General features: G+C 44.7%; 1 protein-coding gene across 2 annotated transcripts in view; it reads right to left on the bottom strand.

The window, feature by feature from the left end:
- Positions 1-132: 132 nt before the first annotated feature.
- The window catches only part of LOC129829859 (contactin-associated protein 1-like), a 30,726-nt gene continuing 9,018 nt past the window's right edge, over positions 133-21,840 (bottom strand). Inside the window, exons 5-24 of one of the 2 annotated variants that reach the window (XM_055891853.1) lie at positions 21,465-21,668; positions 20,680-20,864; positions 20,142-20,291; positions 19,720-19,978; positions 19,378-19,527; positions 18,820-18,994; positions 11,107-11,213; positions 10,799-10,921; positions 9,965-10,168; positions 9,675-9,831; positions 9,447-9,574; positions 9,177-9,350; positions 8,592-8,810; positions 8,121-8,360; positions 7,690-7,929; positions 6,592-6,719; positions 6,272-6,365; positions 5,632-5,862; positions 5,453-5,497; positions 133-4,310 (exon numbers count right to left, since the gene is read on the bottom strand). In XM_055891853.1, coding sequence (XP_055747828.1) covers positions 4,108-4,310; positions 5,453-5,497; positions 5,632-5,862; positions 6,272-6,365; positions 6,592-6,719; positions 7,690-7,929; positions 8,121-8,360; positions 8,592-8,810; positions 9,177-9,350; positions 9,447-9,574; positions 9,675-9,831; positions 9,965-10,168; positions 10,799-10,921; positions 11,107-11,213; positions 18,820-18,994; positions 19,378-19,527; positions 19,720-19,978; positions 20,142-20,291; positions 20,680-20,864; positions 21,465-21,668 — 3,416 coding nt within the window. In that variant the 3' untranslated portion in view covers positions 133-4,107. Of the gene's footprint in view, positions 4,311-5,452; positions 5,498-5,631; positions 5,863-6,271; positions 6,366-6,591; positions 6,720-7,689; positions 7,930-8,120; positions 8,361-8,591; positions 8,811-9,176; positions 9,351-9,446; positions 9,575-9,674; positions 9,832-9,964; positions 10,169-10,798; positions 10,922-11,106; positions 11,214-18,819; positions 18,995-19,377; positions 19,528-19,719; positions 19,982-20,141; positions 20,292-20,679; positions 20,865-21,464; positions 21,669-21,840 lie in introns of both variants that reach the window. The other variant, XM_055891846.1, reaches the window with a different exon arrangement.

Here is a 21,840-nt window from a genome sequence, read left to right on the forward strand (position 1 = left end):
CTTGTCGTTAATTTACCCACTGGTTTCATCTGAGGTGTTCCAATTTGTCTCTATACCAACATGGATTTATTATGACTGTACACCAGACAGACACATTGTGCCTTTGTTAACAGGTAAAGGGAAAATACACCATTTGAATTTCCTTCAGAATTCTTTATTGAAGTGTCAGTTTGGTTTTGCTTTGATTAACATAGTAATGGTCATTTACAGTGAAATTATTACAAAACAAAACCAACGTAACAGAAAGGGAGAAAAAAAAAACTCCACGATTTCAGTGTGGTCACAAACACAGTCCTGCAGTCGGTCACCACCTTCAGCAGGGTTTTAAGAAACCTGAAACATCCGGTTCTCAGGGATACAGCATCTTCAACCTAGCTTCTTATCCCCCAGAAAACCAGATGTGGGGACCCCGCTCAGGCATTTACTTTACACCTGCTACATTAGGTCATACAGTCCCTAACTGTCTGGTGCCTCCTCTTGCAAGATTCTATAGGGTAGCGACCCGCAGAGGGGTCTGACCCTCTTAGACTCCCCTGCCTGCTCCTCCCTCTAGCCTGGCCCTAGCTCTGTCTGTAGGCCACTCCTCCACTGTAGGGAACAATACTAGTCTGTCATATGATGACACCCTGCTTGTAGGATGGACAGAATCCTCGTCTCCTTCACCCTTGTGCTCACTCCCTCAACCCCTTATTACATTTGAGTCTCCTTTACACAGAGAACCTTAGCTGCTCACCCTGGCGGTCACCCTATAGGGATGGCCAAGTTGATCCGCGGCTAAGTTGATATTCCACTCTTAGAAGAAAAAAAGGTGCTATATAGAACCATAAATGCTTATTTGGCTGTCCCCATAGGAGAACCCTTTGAAGAACCCTTTTTGGTTACAGGAAAGGGTTCTACCTGGAACCCAAAATGGTTCTCATATGGGGACAGTTGAAGAACCTTTTTTTCTAAGAGTGTACGGTAGGGAACTTGCTATAGACTGCCAATCAGCACAGATCTAAGAGCTGAGGGTGTCACAGTGTAGTCAAGTTTGTGGTCATACACACATCCTAAAAAATGCTGATATTTTGACCTGATGAATATCCGGTTCGAAACGTTGTCAATAAAGCGGTGAATTGGGAGCATAAACAATGTTCTGGCCTGCCTGTTCTTTTCAGTGTAGGTCCTGATTACCAAAAACTGTAGAGCAACATCCGAGTAGGGAGGAGCCTGTCTGGACAGCACCCAATCACTATCTGCTCACTGTTCTGCTATTGGTGGACGACAACAAGTGAGTTGGCTCATTCACATCATCAGTGCAGAGACTGTCCTCATCATCAGTAGGAAGGGTTAGGTGACAAACAGAACTGTGAACACACAAACCAACACGTCTACTGTACATTCAAGCACACACACTCCAGGGACCACGCATGGATGGACTAGCTAAGGTGTGGCATCGCAGCGATGCTAGGCAGGATGCACATGTACTGTAGTCCATTTCAAATAAATGCATCGCAGCGTAGACATGTACATAATATATCAATAAGTCGACTATTTCCCTAAAAGGCTTCAAAGCACATTTGACCCAGGTTGTTGACTGGTCTACTATGAGCTCTGTAAGAGGTCAATGTTCATCTCTGTACAAAAACACATTCCCATTTCTCCAGAGGTGGAACATGTTACTACTCTAATTGCCCAATGCTAACATTAATACTATTTAAAATGGTCCATTGCCAATTCTATCTTATAATTGATTGTAATTGTAATGCTTTTTACCATCTAGTTTTAACGGGTTGTCCTCTTTAACAGGCTAAACCAAAGATGTTGAAATATGTTCTGTGATGTTTTCTACTGAAACATCGGGAGGGTACTGTATTGTCCACATCCTGAACACGTGAGAAAGCTATGCTGAATGGTTTTCTGTGTAAGGAGTGTTCATACCATACAGAGCACACACAGAGAGGAGCAGAGCACGTCTTGCTGCAGAGCCTGTCCATATTACAGGGTCATGATTAGGATTTACATTCAAACCTCTCAGCCTCATTTTCAACTCTTTCATACAAACCATAGGAATGAAAAAGTCGATAAACACCTTATTCATATATTCACGTATACATATTATGTCTAGGATCCTAACTGCTGCAAGTTGCTGCGAACGGAACAGACAGAAAAAATATCTTTAGGTGATCTGCGCTGGAAGCGGCTGATTTTATTGCATTTCATTGCAAGGTGCGATCATGCTCTATATGTGCATAGCTTATGATTTTCAAAATGCTCTTATGTTTTCTCTCTTTTCTCGATGATATATTACTGCTTTAGCTTCAAAGGGCGCTGGGTGATGATGTCAGAGACATAAGCTTTGGTTACCACGCCACACATTACATGGGTCCAATGACGTTTCACCTACTGGGAAAATCTTCCCTGACCGTAACCTCACCCACCGTCTAACCTGAAATCGTGACTTTCCAGACAGGGAAATATCATTGGACCTAAAGAAAGAGAAGCACCATAAGAAGCACCAACCCACTGGGCACAGACGTCAATTCAACGTCTATTCCACGTTGGTTCAACGTAATTTCATTGAGATAATGTGGATACAACGTTGATTCAACCAGTGCCCAGTGGGTAAGAAGCAACAGCGGCAGGGGGTGGCACAGCACAGTACTGTCCTACAGAGCAGTCAGATGCAAAAATAAACTAGTGTGGTGAGAAGGAGTACAAGACTGGCATTGACATTGTTGTGGTCCTCTATACAATATGCCAGTGTGTGTGTGAGTGTGTTTGCATGTCCGGATGTTCATGCGGAGCAGCTCTTTTCCAGAAAGACATTTGTAATGATTCCTGACCAGGCTGGTCGACAGGGCTGCTGTTGGTATGGGGCCCCTCCACGCCGGGGCCTCTGAATCTGAAATAGCACCCAGATTTCGGCCGCATGTTCACTCGCTACTGGAAGTCAAACAGAAAACGAAGCTTGGAATGAGGATTAATAGCAATAAGGAGTCCTGTCCCTGGTTAGGTTCAACATCTCCATTCCGTTTTCTGCGGTGCACCAACAGTCAGTCTCACAATAGCATGCTAGCACCACCTTTGGGAAACTTCAAACTACCATGGCTTCTTGGCGCTACCCACCCATTTCATACGTTACTCTGAGGTTTCTGAACAAGAATATGGCGATCGGCTTATATTCCAAGCCAAACGTCACATGTATTCCGTATGTTTTGTTGATCGTACATGACTGCTTAATTGATTGGTTGGGAATCGGCTAGGAATCGCAGAGCATACTGTAATTGGCCAAGCTGCTATCTAATGAAACTAACCATTAATAGATGTTCCTCTTTTGTATAGGTATGCAATTTCATAGGCTGCAATACAACAAATATATGTTTATATGCCTTCCATTATTCTTTAGATATGTCATGTCAAAGCTTAGAGCTCCATGCTTTTTATAGCTTCTTCAATTGGTGTTAAGCAGGAAAGACTGTTTGCAGATGCCAGACTGTGCTTGTTGTTGTTGTTGTTGATGCTGCGGTTGTTGTTGCTGCACAGTTGCAGCATCTCTCTGTGGTGGATCCTGGCTCACTAGTCAAAGGATGGGGCGAGTGGGATAGTTTGGATGTCTTTATCAAAATGGCTGCAAGAGTGGATGGTCGGAAAGAGTTACACAGTAGATGGCATTGATCTATCACGTGATCTCAATAACAGACCTACAAACCAGAAGAGGCTGCTGAATACGTGTCACTGCATGTGAAATCTAATTCCCTCAGTTTAAGTCTCAAATCCTGAATGAACTGATGGGGTTATTTCTGATCTCGTTTTGCTCTGTCGAGGCACTTCAGTTGGTCAACCCTTCAATACAGTGTGAGCTTGGTCGGTCGTCGCTCACTCAATACGGGCTTGATTTGATCTCCGAAGCCTGCAAACTATGAACCCATTAGACAAACAACACTAGGTCGAGCACCAGGCTTAAGATAACACATACCTGGAGAAAGGAAAACAAAACCGAAAAGTAAATCAAGGAATCAGGAATTCTAAAACATAAACAGGTATTGTGGTTGTTGTAAGCCCCAAAACCGCCCCACTTCAATCCCTCCCACCCCCTCCTCCCTCCCACCGTTCCCCAGCCTGAGGCTAGTCACTCCGAAAGTCTTCCTCTATCTCTGGGAATCGCTTCTTCTCCAGGGTCCCTGTCAGGGGCCTGGAGCTGCTGCCTCCAGGGGACTCCAGGAAGTTCTTGGGCTCGTTGGTGTCGTAGCTGCCCTTGTACCGGTACAGATAGATGTAGATGCTGTACAGACCTATGAACAGCAATATCACGGCCGCGATGACAACAACTAGAGGGAGAAACACACACAGTCAAGGTGTGGTTAAAAAACGGTGTGTAGCAAACAGCTGAAAATCCATTGTTCGTCACAGTAGGGTTCTATGACTCACGTTGGAATTGCCACTGTGAAAAGATATACCTGTATCTCGATGGATGGTACAAATATCCCTTTCAATCAATATCATTATGACTCAGTTGGTTCTCTGCCAAACTAACTTAACTTCCCTTTAGAGACAAGCGGTATCATTTCTTATACAGCCACATATTGTTATGAGGGAGCCATCCATCTCAAATGATGTCCAATAACTGGAGGAGGTCGGCTAGGGGACAGCAGGACCAGCCCAGACATCAGAAATCAAACTCACATGTTCTGCGTTACCATAACACCCCTGTACAGATGTATCCAGGACAGTAAGCTGAAGCATATATCTGTGATGAATAGTGGAGGGAGGGGCAGCTCTAAATATAGTTGATCCGGGTGAGGATCTCAGACAGGGATAGAGTGCAGACTACAGACTCTCTGAGCTGCTGTCTAATCCTGGGCTTCCTTCGCCTCTCATATTCAACAGATACAAGAAAATATCCTTCTTACATTCCAGCATTCGTTCTGGTACATGTCCCATTTTTTTGCTTTTATCGTGAGGACGTAAAGCCTATTCTGGAATCTGATGGTCTCAGATTTTAGGATTAGGGGATTTTAGGAAAATGAAAATGAGAATTTCAACTACTGCCGATCTGTGTCAGTAGGGGAGAGAGAGAGGTAGGAAGAGAGAGAGCGGGAGAGAGAGAGAGAGAGAGGTAGCAAGAGGAAGAGAGAGAGCGAGAGAGAGAGAGAGAGGTAGCAAGAGGAAGAGAGAGAGCGGGAGAGAGAGAGAGAGAGAGGTAGCAAGAGGAAGAGAGAGAGAGAGAGGTAGCAAGAGGAAGAGAGAGAGCGGGAGAGAGAGAGACAGAGGTAGCAAGAGGAAGAGAGAGAGGGAGAGGGAGAGAGTGAGAGGAGTCTTAATCTGAATCTTGAGGTAAACTAAGGTCAGGACTCACAGATGGCAGACGATAGATGAACACTTACATTAATAGATTTCACAGAAATCATCAAAGTATAATTTCATGAGAAATGATTCACATTATTGTGAATCGTAAGCAGTAAAGACTTACCTGTCAACCAAAACAGGCCTAGGTCATCGTGGATATAGATGTATTCTGAAATGAAAAAATACATAAATTATGTTATTATGGGGAACTTATATTATCATCACTAGGTCATAATTGCTGATGGGATATGTAGTCCCATGTAAAGTAGATCTACTGACGGCGTCTGGGGTATGTCGTCTCACCTATAGAAGTGAACCAGTGGTCCGCCTCCCAGGGGACATATCCATGGACAGGAGGGAAGGCCCCACAGTTAGACTCGGAGACGAAGCCCTGCACGGTGACCGGCGGTTCCGTCTCATTTGGCCGGAAGAGGGTCTTAAGAGGGGCGTAGATGTTGTACCTCACCCCAGATATACAGCCCACCAGACCAGGACTGTTATGCCTCTGGATCTCATAGTCAATGTCACCCACCTCTGAGGGGGTTAGAGAGGGACAGAGGAGTTACAATGTGCAAACTTACAGTGGGACAACTGATACCTTACTTCCATGTGTAACAGTTTATTTGGATAGTCCATCTGTAGATGCTCTACAGACTATCAGTAACATTTCAGCTATCTACTAACTCTAGTTCTAACCCTAATCCTTATCCTAACCCTAAACCTAACCCTAACCTTAACTCTTACCCTAACCATTATTCTAACCCTAACCGTAACCATAACCTTAGCAAGCAGTTGCTTATCAACAGATAGTTTGTTGATAGTATGACCATCTGTAGAGCACCTACAGATGGACTCTCCGGACTATCCAAATAAAGTGTGACCAAATCAATTCTCACGAGGAAAGCAGAAATGTTTCAGCTGGCGGGGGTGAAATGTAAATTACCCATCACTCTCCCCAGGAAGATGTTCTTGGGTGAGTCAAACCTGCCGTCCTCCACTAGGGTGATCTTCTCCACTATCGGCTCCATGTAGTCCACCTAGGAGTTACACACATCACCACAAACACATTGGTATTCACACACAACCATAAACATGTCAACATGAACAAATAAATCAAAGACTGAAAATACACAAATGCACACAACTTTACAACCCAAGAGATGTGGTACCAGACAATCCTGATTTGTGATGGACTTTTAAACTGTGGTGAAGGAGGTAGGTAGTGTTAACAGGTGTAGACATCGGGGTGGAGCATCAGCGCACCTGTGTCTTGATGGTCCTGTTGTGTCTGGTGATGTTGACGTAGTGGGGGTATCCATCTGCCAGGTTCCTGAAGGACAACTGGTACTTGTGGGTAATCAACCCCAACCTATACCTCATGTCTAAGGTTCCTGTGGATGGATGGTGCAACAATTCACTCCACAGCTCATAACGTAAGGCATTAAAACATTATATTTCCATGAACTATTGTGGGGAGTGTGGCTTGTGGCTGCTTCGCGTGAACTATTGTCGTCTCTACCTTCTTGCCCTTTGTGCTGTTGTCTGTGCCCAATCATGTTTGTACCATGTTTTGTGCTGCTACCATGTTGTGTTGCTACCATGTTGTTGTCATGTTGTGTTGCTACCATGCTGTGTTGTCATGTGTTGCTGCCATGTTGTTGTCATGTTGTGTTGCTACCATGCTGTGTTGTCATGTGTTGCTGCCATGTTGTTGTCATGTTGTGTTGCTTCCATGCTGTGTTGTCATGTGTTGCTGCCATGTTGTTGTCATGTTGTGTTGCTACCATGCTGTGTTGTCATGTGTTGCTGCCTTGCTATGTTGTTGTCTTAGGTCTCTCTTTATGTAGTGTTGTGATGTGTGTTTTGTCCTATATATTTCTTTTTTTTAAATCCCAGCCCCTGTCCCCGAGGAGGCCTTTTTCCTTTTGGTAGGCTGTCATTGTAAATAAGAATTTGTTCTTAACTGACTTGCCTAGTTAAAGAAAAAAGTATAAAAATATTGTAAAGTACAGTGATATATTTTTGCCCAAGTCCTATCTTGCTTTGTGTTTCCACTCAAATAAATTGGATGACTAAAGAACATACCACAGGAGATTGGTGGCACCTGAATTGGGGAGGACAGGCTCGCAGGGATGGCTGGAGCGGAATCAGTGGAATGCCATTCCATTTGCAACCTTCCAGCCATTATTATGAGCCGTCCTCCCCTCAGCAACCTCCTGTGGAACATACAGTAATCCAACTTCAATTAGTGACAGTAAAATCTTCATTCAAAAGCCGGTTCAATTCGAACACTCTCTGCCTTGAATCTTAACCATGATAACCCATAATGTTAAAGCGCTCCTCCCTGCCGAGCGTTCCTACCATCTTTCTTCAGGATGACAGCCATGTAGTCCTGGACGAAAGAGCTGATGTAGAGCAGTACAGCCGGCGTCTGGAAGGTACTGAAGCTGAACTCGATCTCATCACTAGTGTCGTTGTAGCCCAGGCTGAAGTTGTGGTAGTGGGGGTCCAGCCAGTTAGCCCACCACTCCTCATTGGTCGTAGGCTTCTTTCTGATGTTGTAGCGTAACCACGAGCCTATCTCAAAGTAGGCCCCAATGTCTAAGGGGTTACAAACAGGATCAAGTTGAGCTTAAATGCCCATTTCTATTATGAAACTTTGTGGTTACTTTCGCCAACACTGTCAAAATAAATCAAGGTTTTTGTTACTGTAACCCAGTGTGCTTAAGGCAGTTTTAGTGATTCTGGGGCTCCGTGAAAAACCGAGGTAACCCAACCTGTGTAGAGCTCACCTTTGTGGCAGTAGAATCCGTCGAAGGCAGTGTTGCCGCAGTCACAGGTGTAGGCTGCGTAGCCCTCGATACACTGGGCGGCGTTTCGACACGGTATGGTCGCGTTCAGACACTGGCCCGTACAGTTCCGCCGTATACCCTGTTCCTCATTCGCTTTGCCTTCCAAGTCAAGGGTCACACCGTTCATTCGTAACCCTCGGAGGCAGCCCAGGAATGGCCACAGCGTGCGATTGGCTGCGCCTGGATACATTGGGACACCGTCAGTTAATCGTCACATTGCAAAGTTGAGCATTTTGGATTAAGAAGAATAAATAAGTGTTCGTTATAAGAACAAACAGAAAAACATCTGTTTCCCGTGCTGTAGTGCTGTTTGAACTCATAGGAGGGGACTACATCAACCAATGGGAGGAGTCCAAAATCCTTGTCGACTCCCACCCCGCCCTCCCCAGCCCCAGCAGCCAGGTGACATACCCACGAGGAGAGGGTGGGTGAACTCCATGGTGACAAAGGTCTGGCCAGGGAAGCGTCTCACAGCCCATGGCTGGTAGTCCACTTTGATCCTGGCCAACTTCACGTTGAGCTCTGCCTGGACAAAGTGCCACTCGTTGTCGTTTAGAGGCACCGGCGAGCGTAGCGTCACGTTGAGGATGCCGTCTCCCACCATGAATATGAAGATCAGGTTCTGGGTGGCTGGGAGAAGGATGAAGAAGAGACAAAACAGAATGAGGGATGAAATATATTATAGAAATAAATACCGGGAAAATATTGATAATATCATTTCTAAACCTGTTCATTCATCAAGTTATTATAAGTCTCACTGCAACAAAACCTTTCAAAAATTGTAATTCGTAAATTGTAATGTTTCCTGCCTTGGTCCTATGTGGCTCAGTCGGTAGAGCATGGCACTTACCATGCCAAAGGTTGTGGGTTTGATTCCCGCTGGGGCCACCCGTATGTAAATTGTATACACGCATGACTGTAAGTCACTTTGGAAAAAAGTGTATATTATATGAGTCATTTCCTGTGATTCACACTAGGTAATCTGTGGTAATTTACTGTTGAGCTCAATGCGTATGAAGTTACGAAGCCAGTCATCTGAGTTCTCCAGGAACACTCCGTGGGGGCGGTAGGTTTTAAAGTGAAAGGAGATGTCCACGGTGCTGCCTGGCCTGAAGGTGGGGAACTCGATATAGGTGGGCTTGGTGAACGATATGGTATTCCAGATGCTCCCTGTGAGTACAAAGAGGCCATGAGATCCAAACCAGAACCACGATAAACAATCATTTGACAAATTATATACCGCAGAATGGTTTAACTACAACTCACTGTCACCGTGGCAACGTAGGGGCCCGAGGCTGATGTGGGCCTTTGACCCGGTCCTGTTGGTGTCCCCCACCACCACCTTCCTCACTGGGAGGTGGTCCTTCCACATCAGATAGCCCTTGTCTGAGTACCTGCACAACAGTTTCCATTTGTACAGTAATGTATATCAATCTGTGAAAACACTTTTCTAAATGTTATAGAAAAGAGTCTTTCAAATCCTTTCTCTCTCACCATTGGCGGTAGTCAGCGTCACAGTTACAGTGAAACCTGGCGTCAGTGCAGGTCTGGTTGATAGCACAGCCACACTTCCCACTCTCAGGGAAAGCCCCGCCCCAGTACTCGTGACTCTCGTTATTTCGACCAATCCAGAAACTGTACGGTCTCCCATCTGAATGACATGACAATAGAGCAAAGTAATATGATTATTATGATGCAATCATTGAAATGTTATATGATAAATATACAAATAGGTACAGATTCAGGTGCTTTCGGTAGCTACCTTCCTAACCACTCCTACTCACTGGGCGTGTTGAGGATGCGTGACTTGTAGCAGGAGTAGTCGATCCACTGTTCACAGTACATGGAGGTGTTGGCCAGTGCTGAGACATCGTCCCAGGAGGCATTCCAGTAGTTGACGTCTCCTATGTACGGACGGTCCACCGTGCTACCGGTCACCTTGATGCCGTCGATACGGTCATGCATCACTATCGTCCATGCCTTGTCGGCTTTGTCAAGAGACAAGGACGGGGTTGACATTAAAGGGTAAAAATATATGATTGTGTAAGTGAGAAAGAGAGAGACAACTAGCGAGAGACAACGTGAGAGAAAGCACATCCACTACTGAGGAATCTGTTTTTGTGCCATGCTGTGTCCAGAGATCTGATATTATCACAGAAAGCTCTAGCACAGTAGACCCTGACTAATCTAAGGGATTTACATGGAACCTACAGTAATAGATTTTGGTTAATTGGATAGGATTGGATGGAGAATACTCTGTCCCCACAACCAATTACTGATCTGGCCCCAAACTGGTTCTCCATTGTCCTTGTTGGAGTTCATTATTACATGATCAACATCCAACAGATGGCCCTGCTGTCTCCTCTGCTGCTGCTGTAGCCTTCTCATTCCTCACGGAACATACAGTCAACATTCACCTCAACCTGAACACAGTTTCATATCAGAGTCTCTGCCTCAACATGTTCAATAACAGTCCATTCCTGAAAGGTACTGTAAGCACTGACTACCGCTATGTTTGATATGCACCATGGAGTCATGTTGGTCAGATGGTATAATATAATTGTATACTAGTACATTTTATGAATGTATAAAATACATTTGAAAAGCCAGTTACTCACATTTCATCGTGCAGTACACCTCGAATGGTTTCAAGGGTCCGCTCAGGTCCGGGTCTATGGTATAATTCCCTGACCAGGATTTGCCAGTAAGTCTGTAGGCCTCACACGACTCTTTGTAGACCGCTGTTTGGGAAGAGAGAAGTCGTATTTTAACTTACACCAGCAAGGTTTTAATGATGATATGGGTCTGTCTCACACTACCGCAGGATATAGGCCTCAACAAACTGGTTGTTACACTGGTGAGGTTACGACAACATGCTGTCATTAGTACTCGCAAACAACATTAGGCTCTCGCAGGAAATACTCACACATATGGCACACCTCCCCTTTGTAGCCTGTGTTCTCACACAGACATATGAAGTCATCCCAGGACTGGATGCATCTGCCCTCGTGTTCACAGGGGTTTGGAGTACATCTAGAGAGCATACCATGCAGGAGTGTGGGTAAAAGTGAAATGGGGCATGTACAGTGCATTCGGAAAGTATTCAGACCCCTTGACTTTTTCCACATTTTGTTACGTTACAGCCTTATTCTAAAATGGATTAAATTATTTTTTTCCCTCAACAGTCTACACACAATATCCCATAATGACAAAGCGAAAACCTTTTTTTTTCTTCTTTTTTTTTTTTTACATTTTTGCAAATATATTACAAATAAAAAACAGAAATACTTTATTTACATAAATATTAAGACCATTTGCTATGAGACTCAAAATTAAGCTCTGGTGCATCCTGTTTCCATTGATCATCCTTAAGATGTTTCTACAACTTGATTGGAGTCCTCCTGTGGTAAATTCAATTGATTGGACATGATTTGGAAAGGCACACACCTGTCTATATAAGGTCCCACAGCTGACAGTGCGTGTCAGTTCAAAAACCAAGCCATGAGGTCAAAGGAATTGTCCGTAGACCTCCGAGACAGGATTGTGTCGAAACACAGATCTAGGGAAGGGTACCAAAACATTTCTGCACCATTGACGGTCCCCAAGAACACAGTGGCCACCATCATTCTTAAATGGAAGAAGTTTGGAACCACCAAGACTCTTCCTGGAGCTGGCTGCCCGGCCAAACTGAGCAATTGGGGGAGAAGGGCCTTGGTCAGGGAGATGACCAAGAATCTGATGGTCACTCTGACAGAGCTCCAGAGGTCCTCTGTGGAGATGGGAGAACCTTCCAGAAGAACAACCATCTCTGCAGCACACCAACAATCAGGTCTTTATGGTAGAGTTGACAGACGGAAGCCACTCCTCAGTAAAAGGCACATGACAGCCCGCTAGGAGTTTTCCAAAAGGCACCTAAAAAACTCTCAGACCATTAGAAACAAGATTCTCTGGTCTGATGAAACCAAGATTGAACTCTTTGGCCTGAATGCCAAGAGTCACGTCTGGAGAAAACCGGGCACCATCCCTATGGTGAAGCATGGTGGTGGCAGCATCATGCTGTGGGGATGTGCAGTGACGCTCCCATTCCAACATGACAGAGCTTAAGAGGATCTACAGAGAAGAATGGGAGAAACTCCCCAAATACAGGTGTGCCAAGCTTGTAGCATCATACCCAAGAAGACTCAAGGCTGTAATCGCTGCCAAAGGTGCTTCAACAAAGTTGGGTCTGAATACTTATGTAAATGTGATATTTAATTGTATACATTTTTTGCTAAATATTCCAAAAACCTGTTTTTGCTTTGCATTATGGGGTATTGTGTGTAGATTGACGAGGAGTAAAAATTATTTAATATTTTTTTTGAATAAGTCTGTAATATAACAAAACGTGGAAAGAGTCAAGGGGTCTGAATACTTTCTGAATGCTCTGTACACTTAATACACAAAACATATTTTTCTATGACATAAACTGACCAGGTGAATCCATGTGAAAGCTATGATCCCTTATTGATGTCACTTGTTAAATACACTTCAATCAGTGGAGATGAAGGGGAGGAGACAGGTATTTAAAGGATTTTTTACATCTTGAGACAATTGAGACATGGATTGTGTATGTGCCATTCAGAGGTTGAATGGGAAAGACAAAATATTTAAGTGCTTTTGAACAGGGTATGGTAGTAGGTCCCAGGCGCACCGGTTTGTATCAAGAACTGAAAAGCTGTTGGGTTTTTCACAGTTTCCCTTGTGTATCAACAATGGTCCACCACCCAAAGGACACCCAGCCAACTTGACACAACTGTGGGAAGCATTGGAGTCAACATGGGCCAGCATCCCTGTGGAAGTCTTTCGACACCTTGTAGAGCTGAGGCTGTTTTGAGGGGGAAGGGGGCGGGGGATGTAACTCAAGGGGTTCCTAATGTCTGGTATACCCAATGTATTTTGTTCGGTAAACATTATTTGGGGGGTGAGAGAGTATGAAAGGACATGAGAGGGTTGAGAGAGGATTAGGTCACTCAATAGCTTTCTCTCCCTCTCTCTCTCTCACTTTTCTGTAGTCCTCTGGTTTTATTTACTGTCTGAGGGAAGATTTAAGGGCTGTGGTCGGCTCTGATTGGGGTGGGCGTTGTCTGCAGCCGCTCAGCCCTTAGCGTCAACTGATAAATGACTTTACAGGTCTTTCATATAATTTACACATATTGGTCTCAATATTGATTCTCAGGGTCACTAAGGGTGTTTTCACACATAGTTTTGATCTATAGTTTGAATCAAAGTTTGATTATTTGTTACATTGTATTTTTTCCATTTGGTCAGGTTGGTTTCACATTGCCAAATGTCAACCAAACACAAATTCCTAAACAAAACCACGTGTCCATGCATGTCATTTGTTAATTGGGAATAAATGCTCACGTTAAATCCATCTATGACTATCATGAAGCATCACTTGTGTGCCCCAATGTTCGTATCACTTCCACCAACATGAGGGAGGAAACAGCGCAATAGCTGATCTCACTGTGTTGTGAATAGCCTTTATTCAGTCGCCTATAGCCCCAGTTTAGTCTCCCCGGCCACCCCAGTCATAGACTGTTCTCTCTACTACCGCATGGCAAGCGGTACCGGAGTGCCAAGTCTCGGACAAAAAGGCTTCTCAACAGTTTTTACCCCAAGCCATAAGACTCCTGAACAGGTAATCAAATCGCTACCTGGACTATTTGCATTGTGTGCCCCCCCCAACCACTCTTTTTACACTGCTGCTACTCTCTGTTTATCATATATGCACAGTCACTTTAACTATACATTCATGTACATACTACCTCAATTGGGCCGACCAACCAGTGCTCCCGCACATTGGCTAACCGGGCTATCTGCATTGTGTCCCGCCACCCGCCACCCACCACCCGCCAACCCCTCTTTTACGCTACTGCTACTGTATCAAGTTATGATGCTGTGTGTATTTCATCAAATACTCGCAGTCAAACAACCAATAATACTGCATAACTCCTAAATTGAACTCTGGTGTGTTTTCCACATTAGTTCGGATAGTTTGGACGGGTGTCCCTTAGTTGGGATAGTTTGGACTGGTGTCCCTTAGTTCGGATAGTTTGGACTGGTGTCCCTTAGTTAGGATAGTTTGGACTGGTGTCCCTTAGTTGGGATAGTTTGGACTGGTGTCCCTTAGTTAGGATAGTTTGGACTGGTGTCCCTTAGTTGGGATAGTTTGGACTGGTGTCCCTTAGTTGGGATATTTTGGACTGGTGTCCCTTAGTTGGGATAGTTTGGACTGGTGTCCCTTAGTTGGGATAGTTTGGACTGGTGTCCCTTAGTTGGGATAGTTTGGACTGGTGTCCCTTAGTTGGGATAGTTTGGACTGGTGTCCCTTAGTTAGGATAGTTTGGACTGGTGTCCCTTAGTTGGGATAGTTTGGACTGGTGTCCCTAAGGATAGTTTGGACTTGTGTGAATACTCTATCCGCACTAGGGAGAACACTAAACAATGCACTGTGGTTTGCTCAAAAAGGATGGTCTCGGTCCGATTACATTTGTACACTGGTGCGGTTCTTGCAGGTGAGAATGCAGTACAGACCAAACAGGGAAAAAAACAGAGACGGGCAGTATTATTGGTTGTTTGACTGCGAGAATTTGATGAAACGCACACGGCATCATAACTTGAGATATTTGAAACATTCTGTGAATACCAGCGCATTTCTGAGCGCATCCGATGCAGATTAGGGGAGACGGGAGCTATAACGGTGATATACAGTAGGATACTGAAAATAGGCTATTCACATTGTAGTTAGAGGGGCTATTGCGCTGTTTCCTGTTGTTGGAAGACCAAAGCGAAAATAATATGAAGATTGGTGCACACAAGTGATGCTTGATGATAATCAGAGATGCATTTCTGTCCAATAAATAAATGGTTACATGGACACGTGGTTTTGGTTAGGAATGTTAGTTTGTTTGATATTTGGCAATGTGAAACCAACCGAACCAAATGAAAAAAATACAACGTAACAAATAATCGAACTCTGAATCGAACTATAGATCAAAAACTATGTGTGAAAACACTCTGAAACACCAGGACACCAGGCAGGACACCAGGAAGACTCCGAACCACCAAGGTTGACTGCGCCACATACATAGTCATGCTGATACCCTCGTGAAACAGAGCAGGCACCGAGAAAGTATCATAAATCATAAAGCAGATGAATATGTAACATACTGATGTAAGCATGTGACAAGAACACAAACTAGTACACAATGGTTTTGAACACAATGGCCTTTGCACATGATTTTGGAGAGAAATTGGCGCTCCCTCCGAATCTTTTTCATATAAAAGGAGGGGAGAAGTGGAGGAGGAGAAAGGAGTGAGTGTAGAAAACTGTGGACTGAAGTTTTGGGTTACATGTGATGGTCTTACATTGCCATTTTTCTAAAATGTTGATCTCGCAAACGTTTCGCAGTGAGAGAGGTTAAATGTGGCGTGGCCGTCAAAATACTTTATACCGTAACATGGATCCTACTCTGATGTAAATAATCCTCGCTGTCCAGACAGGTGCATTCAACTGAGCATAGCCCCTGTCATCAGCCGGTACTACAGCTCCTGGAGGTCTGAGTGTTATAAGTCCCACGTCTGCCATGGGGGCTGAGATAAGAGGCCTTCACAGAATGATGCATCCCTATAGCAATGAGCCTTGACTCCTATAGCAATGAGCCTCGACTCTGTCTGTCACATTGGTCCATCGGGAATCAGGATGGAACGTTCCAACACTATCTCTGTACTGATATTACAAGGCTGAGTATAGTGTTTAGAATGCATCCAATCAGTTTACCCATGGATTCATCATGGATACTGTATGTAACCTTTGCCCTTGTGCTACTACTGTCTAGCCCAGGCCTGGGCATAGGCCGGCCCAGGGGCCGTATGCAGCTCACGACCTGATTCAATACGGCCCACGGAATCATGCTCAGATAACGTAAAAAATGTGCATAGTAAAGTTTTGAAAAACGTATTTGTTATTCAAATTAAAAGCCCAATGAATACTCGTCTTTGTGTAATGATTTAACTCCCACTGCTTGTGGGACATTTATTTTGAAGGCACGTATAAATAACAACTGCAAGAGGACAGACAGTGACTGACAGGCTGACACACACGTCACAGTTACAAATAGTAGCTAGCTAGAAAATATATATATATATATATATGTTTTTCAAAGATTTCAAAGAAAAGGAAAGTAGACCATGAATGTAGGGTGTTTCAGCAAGAGTGGACATCGAAATATGTATTTATTGAGGTATCAGGGAAAGCTAAATGCTTGTCTTGAAAGACTACAACTCGTCCCGACACTTCCAGACGAAGCATGCAGAGAAATATAGGAATATGTCTTCTGAGCAGAGGGCAAGTGCATCGAAAGAGTTGCTATAGTGTAACGACCCTGGGTTTATAAGCGTGGAAATCGACTCTGCTGCACGAGCATGCTTTTGCGGCACAGTCGATAGCGCGCCGGACCTCGGGCTAGGAGGTCGAGGGTTCGAGACCTGCTCCCTGCCTGTTTCATTACATTGGTGTCAGAAGTGGGATCGGACCTCGCATCCACGACAGTGCGTGTGCTTGGCCGGTGAGCGCGTTCCTGTAAGACGTAAAGTCGCGAGGACGCGCTCTTTGAAAGGAGGGAGTAGTGTAACGACCCTGGGTTTATAAGCGTGGAAATCGACTCTGCCGCACGAGCATGCTTTTGCGGCACAGTCGATAGCGCGCCGGACCTCGGGCTAGGAGGTCGAGGGTTCGAGACCTGCTCCCTGCCTGTTTCATTACAATACTTTGCCCCGACAAGAAAGAGCTGCTTGAAAATGTTTCCTTGTCAAGACGAACAGTGACACGGCGTGTTGAGAACATCGCAGAGAATATGAAAAGCAGTTGAAAGACAAGGTAAAGGATTTCACCTATTTCTCCTTGGCCCTGGACGAGAGCAGTGATGCACGTGACACGACGCTGTTGTTGATATTCTTACAAGGTATAAGCCCAGACTTTGAAATTACAGAGGAGCTTGCTTCAGTGCAGGTAATGAAGAGCACAACCACAAGGAAAGATTTATTGGAGGAGGTTAATAAGTGTGTGGCAAAGCTGGGACTGAGTTTTGAAAAGTTATCCAGTGTGACCACTGATGGGTGCACAAACTTGACAGGAAAAAACGTTGGCCTTTTGAAAAGGATACAAGATCAAGTAGCTGAGCTGAACCCAGATCAGAAAATTATTGCATTATTCATCTGGAGGTGCTCTGTAAATGTGTTCTGAAAATAAGCCATGTTGTGGATACAGTCACTAAAGTGGTAAACTTCATAAGAGCAAAATCTTTAAACCACAGGCAGTTTGTCGCACTGTTGGCAGAGGCAGAGTCGGGTCATGCAGATCTCCCCTACCACACAAACGTGAGATGGCTGAGGTGTGGGGCCTGAAATCAGAGATGGATTTCCCTCAACTGCAAGATAAAGAATGATTGGCTGATTTTGCCTTCACCGTGGACATCATGGCCTCATGAATGAACTGAATTCCAAACTACAAGGGAAGGGCCTTTTTGCACATCAGATGTACAGCCTTGTCAAAGCCTTCTAGGGAGAATTACTCCTCCTGACCCGCCAAGTAGAAGCCAACAATCTCACCCACCTTCTGACACTATTAGTCTGTTCCTTATCAGATGACCAGCGGGAGAAGTATACCGGTACATCGCTGCTGCGTGCTTTGAACGGTGAGTTTTCTCGTCGTTTTGAGGATTTTTCAAAGTGTTGGAAAATGACATGCTGTTGGTTTGCTCTCTTTTCACCTTCAATGGGGAAAACGCTCCCACTGACCTGCAACTTGAGCTTATCGATCTTCAGTCTGATGCAGTGATTGGAGAACTACTCAAAACAATGTCACTGACGAGGTTCTATGCATCTCTTGATGAACAAAACTTTCCAAAGATTAGTAGTCATGCTCAGAAGATGCTTGTACTGTTTGGGTCAACCTACGTATGTGAACAGATGTTTTCAGTGATGAAATATAACAAGGCACAGATCATCTCTTACTGACTCTCACCTCTCAGCAATCCTGCGCATAGCGACAGAAACTATACCTGACTTCACTGCTCTAGTCAATGCCCATCAGAGTCTTCACTCCTCACACTGATTGAGTAGTTTAAATGTAATGTTGAGCTCTCTCTTTGTCTTGTATTTTTGTGCATACCCGTTAACAAGAGTCCTGTCCGTGGTGCTGAATGCACAGTGTACTTTTCCCTCCGTGTAGTTCATTGTCTGTTTAATAAAGAAAATACCTACCAAAAGGAGAACATGGATGTGGTTTATTTCTGTGCTTGTTAAGAAAGTAAAATAAGTAGCATATCTGGAGGTGATTTACAGTAGATATATCTGTCAATACAGTCATACACATGATGTATAATCCTGTAATATGATTCTGGCCCGCGATGGCAAAAAATATATTCTAATGTGGCCCTCCATGGAAAATAATTGCCCAGGCCTGTCCTAGCCTGTTGCAAACAAACCATTTCACCATAGTATCTTAGTCTGTTCCCCTGCCCCTCAGCTAACCTCCTCCATATATATGTCTCTGATGACCCCTCCCTCTGCTCTATCTGTCTCTGATGACCCCTACCTGTCAGTGATACCACAGGTGCCCAACAACAGTTCAGCGTAGCGTCCCCAGCGTCGCTGCAGGATGATGTCGATGTCCACCGGCTCGTTGTCGATAAAGATCTGCTGCATGCAGCCGTGGAAGTGGTTCAGCTTGGTCTCACACTTCCTGATCGTGTTGTTCGTCTTCGGACACCCTGAGGATCAAAGCACAGAGGGAGGTGTGAAGATATGTTCCTATTGGGTTGTCATTTTGATCGTGAGAACATCAAAATGGTGGCTAGCGGTAAAGAGCGTTGGGCCAGTAACGGAATGGTCACTGGTTCAAATCCCCAAGCTGACTAGGTGATAAATCTGCTGATGTGACCTTGAGCAAGGCACTTAACCCTAATTGCTCCTGTAAGTCGCTGGGGATAAGAGTGTCTGCCAAATGACAAAAAAAAGTAAAATAAATAAATAATTAAATATAAAACAAATGATGTAGATGAACAGTGTTCTGGTATGTAAGAGCAAAAGTAGTGCACTATAAAGGGAATTGGCTGCCATTTGGGACGTACCCCAGGTCTGGTCAACAGCTCACCTCCAAAGAAGTAGCGGTCCCCTGTGCGGACAGTGAAGGGGTTGGTGATTTTCAGCGGAGAGCCCTCCTCCTCATCTATGGTGATGGACAGTAGGTTGTCCCTGGCTGCTACGTCTACCGTGTGCCAGAAACCGTCATTCAAACGGTAACCTGAAGAGGAGAACAAACAGGAACAATATTAGAACAGCTTTAGATGTAATGGATGAGCAATCAGTATGAATGCAACATAATCCAGAATTAATTTGCCAAAGCTGCATCTTCTACCTTCTCAACAAATGTTCTGCACATTATTTAGAATTTGTAGAAGAGTGAGGGTGAGTTCAGTTCCACATTTTGGCTCACCTGCTGCGAACTGTAGTTTCTTCTTGCCTGGCTGAAAGAGTGTGACATTGACCTGTCCCTCACTCAGGCCCAGCTCCAAGGCTCCCAGGTCGTCAGCGAAGCGTGTAAACATCAGCAGGCCTGTGTAGTCCCAGGAACGGAACTTAAACTTGACAAACATCCGAGGCTTCCTGAAGAACCCAGGCACCTGCAGGTAGTTGTTGGGCCCGGCGAAGGTCATGGGTTTCCACAGGATGTCACGGCACGCGTAGTGCATCTTCTTCTGAAAGAAAAGAACACGAGGTACGAGGAATGAAATAATTGCATTTACAACAAACTACGAAGAAAGATTAGCTACATCACTGTAGGTCACAGGTAAATCGTGTGTGTGTGTTGGTAAACGAGTACGTGATGCAGAGGTGAAGTCTGATGAGAAGCTACACCTGCCGAGGGATGCGTATCTCAGGCTCCTGGTCCTGGGCCATGTTGATGACGTTGATCCCGTTGATGAAGACGTTCTCCAGGCAGCCACGGAAGTTAGGAACCTCTGGGAGGTGGGGCACATTGGGCTCAATCACTCCGCCCACATACATCTAGGAGAGTACCAGCAGATGAATAAATTAGATAAATGTACCCGTATGATCAATGGAATATTATACTCAAAGGCACACATTTATTTGCTGTTTGTTTTTTAAAAACTTTATTTAACTAGGCAGATCAGTTAAGAACAAATTCTTATTTTCAATGACGGCCTAGGAACAGATCATGTGTATATCAACAAAGTACACCCTGAATGACTAGCAGGCGCCAGGTAAATAGTAAACTGATCTCTGTCTATGACCATTGACCCCTTCAATGACCACTTCATTCCTGTCCTTATGGACCACTGTCACAAGCCTGACTCCAAACTCTCCAGGCCCACTGGCTTCTAATGTTCAACAACAAAAAACGTGTCCAGACATGTCTAGTTCTACGACCAACCTGAGTGTCCAGGTCTATGTAGGTGAAATCTCCTTTGCTAATGGCCGTCTCAGTGTGGGCGTCCACTGTGAAGTTGACCTGTCGACCGTAGCGCTTGATGGTGACGTAATGCCAGTGCTGGTCATCTAGTATGTTGCCAACGGTCATTGTGGTCCGACCGTCCACCTGGTTGACCGTACTGCTTCCTTTAATAGGAGAACCGAAATGAATGACGTAAGAATTTGATAGGATGATGGGAGTACTACGATGTAAAACTCATTCAATAATCAAGTTCGCTATACTTCGCTATAGTTCAAGCTATAGCTATACTGTATGCCGTTTAGCAGATGCTTTCATCCAAAGCGACTTACAGTTACGCGTGTACACATTTTTCTATAAATGTTTCCTTTAGAGAAGGTGGAGCTGAAGTAATGGCTATACCAACCTGAGTTCTCCTCACAGATACAGAAGCCTAATGTCTGCTTCAGCAGTAATGGAGGATTGACAGGGATATTCACGCCCTGTTTCTCATCCAGTAAAGAGAATTGACTCTAATCTAGGAAACTGAACCCCTAAGTCATATCCCAGCCTATCAGATTGTATAATCACCCCACAACATGAATATTTATGTTCCATTAAGCATTTCATTGTATCCTGTATCTTGTGTTTATGACAATAAACATTTTATTCGATTTGATCCTTCACAGACCAACAGGTCAGAGTGCTTCTTATCTGTCCTCCATCTATGGCATACAGCACTCTGACCAGTTTAGAGTCTCTACCCCATGCATTCCAGCTGATCCTACCTAGGCCGATGGTGAGGACGAGGCGTCCTTTCCTCAGCTCCAGGGTCAAGATGTCTCCCTGGACTCCCTCACTGTGTAGCAGCAGCCCATCCTGCTCCAGGGTCTTAAAGTTCACGGCAAAATGGTCCTGCAGGGTCCGGAACCTCTTCCCTGGGAACATGTAGGCCACCGAGTCGTCCCCGTTCATCTGCATCACGTAGGAGTCTGGCCGAGAGAGAAGGGGAAAGTGGTTAGATGTTAGAGGTTGAATGGCACATTTGTGATCCTATGAAGATTGAAATGGTTGAGAGGCTCAAAAGTGTTCCTGTGATGTGGCGTAGATAGATGGTTGATAGATACTGTTTGACGTTGGTGTCATTGAGTTGTGAGGGTCGAC

This window comes from Salvelinus fontinalis, chromosome 2, assembly GCF_029448725.1.
Source record: "Salvelinus fontinalis isolate EN_2023a chromosome 2, ASM2944872v1, whole genome shotgun sequence".
NCBI classification, from domain to species: domain Eukaryota; kingdom Metazoa; phylum Chordata; class Actinopteri; order Salmoniformes; family Salmonidae; genus Salvelinus; species Salvelinus fontinalis.